Below are 7,060 nucleotides of genomic sequence, written 5' to 3'. Positions count from 1 at the left end.
TCATCAAAGGGCTAATTCTGCACCTCACATTGATGCAAAAAAACCCTCACTAAAGCACAGAGCTGCCCAAATCTGGAACACACCTGGACTGGGCACTTTGTTAGTCTAGTGCAAATAGCTTCTCAGCATATTATAACATAATTGTCCATCTAAATAAACAAGCAAAGCACCTAAGAAACCAACACCTACAATTAATGTGAAAGAGCCAGTTCTCTGTTTTCAGATTCGACCTCCTCCCCATTTCCCTTCCCCCTCCCCATATTTTGGTTTTGGGCTGAGATTTATGTAACAGTTCTGCACACTAAACATGAAAAATTCTACTTGCTTGGCACTCATCATGACTGTTTTACTGAATAGGACAGAAAATGTCATTCATTTGGCCATTATCATTAAATGGGCAAGGTAAGGGACAAGTAAGCACCATTTGTGTCTGGGCTGAAAATGTTAAAGCACTGTTTAGCACGGCTGATTTAAATTTACTGCAGTGTATATATCTGAGGTACTTACATAAACCACAATCCCAACTTAATATTTATTTAAGTGATAGAAAAAAAATGATAAAAACAAACCTTGAGTGTTGACAATCAAGACTCCTTTCTGCTAGTCTTCCAGTATCGCTGTACTTGGTAAAGGCATGAAATATCCTTCAGCAATACCACAGGAGATTGAGGGGAAGAGATGTCCTTTGCAGGGAAAATAGTAACACAGCACCTTGATTTAAAGAAGCAACTTTGTATCAGTCTTCACTAGTAAGTGGTACAGTGCTGTGTTATCAGGATGAAGATAATTTCTCATTCATCTTTCAACAACATCTTAACTGCAATATCCACAGCATTGAAAAGGTTTTGTTTGGAAATAAAGGAAAACAAGGATGTGTTTTGGTGAAAGGTGATGCTTTCCATCTGAATCCGAGGTATATGCCACGCAATGGTTATTTCAGTACTGTGGCAAGACATATTAGATTCTTTAAGTGCCATCCATTTCCAGTCTATGATAATTAAAAACAGTGAACTATGTACACAAATGGTACGGATACATCAAGGTTACTGATACATGTGCCAATGCAATCTGGAGTGTAGAATAAAGGAGTAGTTTTGCAGATACTGCACTCATATTCTACCTTCATGTTACATCTATCCACTCCCTACTGTTTTTGATCTGTTGTGCACTTGGATCAAATCTAGTAACAGCAGACAGTATTACTTTTCTTTTGGTCTCAAAAAGATAATGAAAGTATAAAACTGTAAAACTAAATAATAATAATAATAATAATAATAATAACAAAGCTGCACATACTTTTTTTTTTCTGAGGGGACAGAAAGCACGGGATCTAATATTAGAAATTCTGAAACAGTAAGGTAATTAATAAAATTATTTATAAAGAAGTATATCTACAATATTTAATAATTTAAGGCTCATAAGAAACTAATATATCATTGACAATAAAAATTTTCTGCTATTGGGTTAAGAGCACCAAATTCACTTCACATACTAGACAAACAGATCTGTATTGATCACAAGTGGAAAACTCTGAAAGTGCTGATCTGCTAATGTCCCTAGTGCTTTAATGAAGTCGTATTTCACAGGAATAAGAAAACCCTTTTCACCCATAAATACAGATATACAGATATAAAATATATTGGAATAATTTCAGTTTGAAACTACAGTACAAAAAAACCCTCATCCTTCCCCCACCCCAAAATCCATTCATTCTCCACACACACATCCTCCAAATCTTTAATACTAAACTTGGAGCAACTGAATTGCTTACAAATGACCCATTTAAAACCGAACACTATTTGCTAAAATAAGTTTCTACAAATTAGATTTTGCACTTTCATAATTTACCAGCTCCTGCATCATGGAGCATAGCTTATTCTTAGTCTATTTTAAAAATAGGTGACCCTTTGTGTCATGGAAAAAGAACACAAAAACATGTATTCCTGAAGGACTGCTCAGGACAGTGATCAATTTATAAAATATAGCCTGATTAAAAAAACTAACTGGTATGAAAATAATAGGAATAGTAGTAAGTTTCCGACAGCAGCAAATCCTTGTGCATCTCTAAGCTCTAATTTTCTCCTTTCTTTACAGATCTGTTTCCCTATTGGTGTCCAGACAGAGAGCATAGAGGGATTTTCTGAGATCTACATTACTTTTAGCTTTGATATTGGTTTTTTCTAAAGAGCTGGTGCCATTGTTGAACCCCTCACTGTTTTCCAAGTGCACAACAGATTTGTTCAGAGAGTTTTTACTGGATCTTCTCTTTGCATCTCCCCCCGTTGTGCTGCCCTGAGCGCTACTGTGCTCTTCTTTGAGAATAGCTTGCTCTTCATGATCAGTCTCTCGGTGGTAGAAGTAGTTGAAGTTGGACACAATGACAGGGACAGGCAGGGCAATGGTGAGCACACCTGCAATGGCACACAAAGAGCCCACAATCTTGCCCCCCACGGTGACAGGTCGCATATCCCCATAGCCAACAGTGGTCATGGTCACCACAGCCCACCAGAAAGCATCGGGTATGCTGGAGAAATGAGACTCAGGATCATCAGCCTCAGCAAAATAGACAGCACTGGAGAAGAGGATCACCCCGATGAAGAGGAAGAAGATGAGGAGTCCAAGCTCTCTCATACTGGCTTTCAAAGTCTGTCCCAAGATCTGCAGCCCCTTGGAGTGCCTGGAGAGCTTGAAGATCCTAAAGACTCTGACCAGGCGGATGACTCTGAGGATGGCTAAGGACATGGCTTGCTGCTGGCCCCCACCCCCATTGCTACTGCTAGCCCCAGGCTGCTGCTGCTCATGGGCCAGCTCCGTGCCCAGGGTGATGAAGTAGGGGATGATGGCCACAATGTCGATGATGTTCATGATGTTGCGGGAGAACTCGGGTTTGCTGGGGCAGGCAAAGAAGCGTACGAGGAGCTCAAAGGTGAACCAGATCACACAGGTGGTCTCAATGATGAAGAAGGGGTCTGAGAGGCTGCTGGGTGGCTGCATGGGTAGGGGGTCCCCGGTTGTGCCATTCAAACCTCCGCTTTGTGGGGGCAAGGGCACAGGCATCTCCCTCTCATCCCTGAATTCGGGCAGGGTCTCCAGGCAGAATGTGATGATGGAGATGAGGATCACCAGCACGGAGACAATGGCAATGGCCCGGGCCGAGCTGGAGCTCTCAGGGTACTCAAAGATGAGCCAGACCTGGCGCTGGAACTCGTTGCGAGGCAGAGGCTTCTCCTCCTCCTTGATGAAGCCCTCGTCCTCCCGGAAGCGCTCCATGGCCTCATCGCCTAGCTGGTAGAAACGGATCTCATCGGCAAAGACATCGATGGAGACATTGACGGGCCGGCGGAGCTTGCCCCCGGACTGGTAGAAGTAGAGGATCCCATCGAAGCTGGGCCGGTTGCGATCGAAGAAGTACTCATTGCGGAGTGGGTCGAAGTACCGCATGCGCTTATCCGGGTCTCCCAGCAGCGTGTCGGGGAACTGGTTGAGGGTGCCCAGCTGGGTCTCAAAGCGCAGCCCGGAGATGTTGATCAGCACCCGCTGGTGGTGCAGGGCGCCCCGGCTCGCCGCTGCCACCGCCTCCTCCTCCTCCTCACCCGCCGCCGCCATGGCCATGCCCCGCCGGTGGCCCCCTTCCTCGGGGGGTCCCATCTCGTGTTGAGGTGCCGGTTGGGGTACCGGTTGTGGTATCAGTTGGGGTGCCCGTTGGGACGTCGGTTGAGGTGCCGGTTGGGGTGCCGGTTGGGGCGGTTGCGGCGGCGGCGCCCTCCTGTTGAGGCTGCCCGCCCTGCCGCTGCGGGGGCCCGGCGGTGCCCCCTCCTTGCCGTCGTTCAGCCGCGGCGCGGCGGCGGCGGAGCCCGCGATGTGGAGCAGGTCGCTCCGTCGCCGAGCCCGCCCGCTGCCGCTGCCGCTGCCGCCGCCGCCGCCGGTCGCGACATCCTCGCCGCCCGCGATAGCCGTGGCGCCGCCGTTCTCCAGAGTCACCAGCGCGATCTCCATGGGCAGCGGCGGCGGGAGGCGGGCATGCTGCGGTCGCCGCCGGCCACCTCCGGGCGGCCCCCTCCTCGCAGCGCCGAGCGGCCCGGGGGAGCCGCCCGGGGACCCGGATATGAAGGGGAGATCACCGCGATCGCCTGACGTCAACGAGGATCCCTTCTCCTCCGCGCATCCCCCTCCATCCTCCGGGCTGCCGCGTCCCCGGCCCGCCCCGCCCCGCAGCCCCCGCAGCCCCCCGACCCTGCAGCTGGGTTTACCGTGCGGCACCCACGCGTAGATGACTTGCCAAAGGGGCTGCGAGCAGGGGGGGCTCCGGCTGTCCGACCCCGCTCCACCCATCAGGAAAATCATAACCGAAAGCCCCGGGGATTCCCAGTGTGTGCCCCCCGCCCCCCCCCGCACCCCCCCCCCCCGCCCGTCCGCTCCTCCAGCGCATTGAGAACAAAGAAAGGGATTGGGGATGCTTTGCTTTGTTTTGCTTTGCTCCCCAGCCTCCCCCTCTCCCTCACCATGCAGCTCCAAAGGGTGTTTCTAAAGCCAGCGGAAAACAATGTTAGTAATTGCAGTCTGGGACCATGCTTTCCCCGTGATGCATCCTTAAACCCACATCCAAGGCTGATACGTTTCAATAGACGCACATTTTATTAGGGAAAATGAATTGAAGCAGCTTTATATGATATGACGACTTCAATTACAGTTCAGTAATACAATCAATGCTAAGATCTTATTTTCTCTGTTCAAACTGCGAGTTTATCTATTCTATGCAAGGTCTACCGGAAAATATTCTAAATATGTACACAAATAGTGTAGGATTAAAACGTATACATATAGTCTTCTAGAGTTTCTGGGTTTCTGACAACACCAAGCGTAGGAAATATTAAGTGAAAAAACACTTTGCCTGTCAGGTGGTATCACTGCAGAGACATTTTTATTGAATCCTTGTGGTAGTACTCGTAGATCCATCAAACACTTTATCTAGATTCACTGGGATTAATGGGTTTTCACTTAATTTAAGCCATTACCTCTGTATATGAAATATGCCCAAAGATATTAGAAACCACACCAAAATAGAAAACCAGGATTAATTCGAATGGTTATTGTAAGTGATAATTTGTCTATGACATGGTTGTGTTCTGTAACGTACCTCTGAGATCTGAGCACAGAATCACTGTCCTATTATGCCATTGTGTAGGTGAAGTAAAGGACCTCTTTACTCACATGAGTAATTCCTAGAAGCAAAATTACAGATATGTTTTCTAGAGCAGCCCTTTGAAAATAATGGGCCTTTGATTTATAGGAATGTATCAGACTGCTAAAGTGTATTATAATACCCTTTGGAACTGGCAAACTCTGCAATAAATACAGGCACACCTGTGCACCCTGACAAATAACAGCTGACCTGTTATCATTGCATATCAGGGATGATAATTGAAGGAAGGTCTTGCACGCTGGAAACTAGTCTGCTTTTCCAGCTATGTCAGCTCCTCTAATGCAAGATATTCCCCCTCCAAACCTTGCCTCGGGACTAATCTTTTATTTAAAGAGGAAACATCCCTAGACAAGTTCACATAGATCTCCCAGAGGCAATGTCAATTGGAATTAATAAATTGCACCCCGGGAGCTGCAGTGCCTGGCCATCACAGCAAACACCTTTGGATTCTTCTCAGTGAATATGTCTCTATCACAGAGCCAAATCACAGGCATCCACAGACACTTGGCTGCGCTTTCTTCTGCACAATAATATTATCAGTAACACAACAAAAACCAGGTGACTTGACAGCACCTGTGCTTGTTCCCTCAACTCTATAGGTTTTTCATCCAGTGTGCTGTTCCTGCATGTGTTCAAACGTACACACCTGCCCTCTCTCCATCTGCAAAACCCCCTCTCAGGGAACTCACCCCACAAGGGTGATATTTAGCCTTTGCGTGCAACCACCTTCAGTTTACATGACCTGTCATTGCATGAGACCGGTGTCTGCAGGCTCCCACAACCAAACCAACCACCTAGAGGGACATATGTATGCTAACCCTCTCCCACACTTTCAAGCATCGCTCATAGAAACCCACATCCATTCTCAGTCCTGTTCCCACATTTCACCTCCCACTCCTAGAGATACTTTCAAAAATTCCCCTATCTTCAGTGCTGTGGCAGACAGCCTTTTGAGGAATTCAGCCTAGGAGAGATGACTCTGTGGGCAGAAAAAAAGGGCTGCTTCTTGCTGCTTCTCAGACTGATGTATCCATTCTCCCATTCCTTCATCAACAAGAGGGAGCTACACTTCAATGATGCCTGGGAGAGATTACGCTGAATTATGCTACCCTGATTAAAGACCAAGTTTCTAGCCCTTTTCAATGATGTGTTGCAGTGTTCACATCCTGAATTTGCAAGCAGATGGGATTATGCTGAAGTGCTAAGAAAAAGACAGACTTGCTCACTTTCATCTTACTGAAAGCCTTACTGAAAACCTGATGAAGAAAATGTACATTAATAATTGATATAGCAGGAAAACACAGCTGCTCTGTTTAGTTTAAGTAGAATATATCTACATTCTTTGCAGCGCTAACAATTCTGACAATTTAGGATGCTATCTGTATATGTGGGTGCAAGGGAAGAGGGGAGGAAAGGGTGAAGAGAAAGTGGGAGGATAATGTTAAAGGGGAAGAAACATCTACTCCAAGCAACAAATTTCAAAGGACAATACTAAATAAGCATTCCTAATTTTCTGAGTGTGATGAAATGACTACAAACACTTTCTTGAATAGCAGCCCAAACAGCAGAAAGCAAAAATATAGAGAGAAAATATGACACAAGACTAGTAGGACATACCAAGTGCTGTGCTACTGATGTTATAACCAGGTATTCTCTGACAAAGAATTTACTTCTCTCTATACTAGTGAGTTAACAAAAAAAATATTTTTTTACCCTAAACACATGCACATGTGCAGTCAGTCCCATACATTCCAGCACATCCACACCCAAACTTACCATTCCATGAAGTTCCCACTGCCCCTCAGTTCTCCTAATCCAGTCATGATGCCTGTTGTCATCCCCTCTAAATGAGGTGAT

At 46.4% G+C, this 7,060-nt stretch overlaps 1 protein-coding gene across 1 annotated transcript; it reads right to left on the bottom strand.

Moving 5' to 3' along the window:
• Positions 1–705: 705 nt before the first annotated feature.
• Positions 706–4,127, bottom strand: LOC310879974 (potassium voltage-gated channel subfamily A member 5-like). Its single transcript, XM_083795066.1, has one exon. The coding sequence runs from the start codon at positions 3,994–3,996 to the stop codon at positions 2,089–2,091; it is 1,908 nt and encodes a 635-aa protein (XP_083651192.1). The 5' UTR covers positions 3,997–4,127; the 3' UTR covers positions 706–2,088.
• Between the last annotated feature and the right edge of the window lie 2,933 nt (positions 4,128–7,060).

Source organism: Anser anser, assembly GCF_964211835.1.
Source record: "Anser anser genome assembly, chromosome: 1".
Classification (NCBI taxonomy): Eukaryota; Metazoa; Chordata; class Aves; order Anseriformes; family Anatidae; genus Anser; species Anser anser.
This window is presented reverse-complemented; position numbering and strand designations above follow the sequence as displayed.

Excerpts from the sequence above, each read along its gene's own strand:
- LOC310879974 (XM_083795066.1), bottom strand. The coding sequence starts at position 3,996 with ATGGAGATCGCGCTGGTGACTCTGGAGAACGGCGGCGCCACGGCTATC.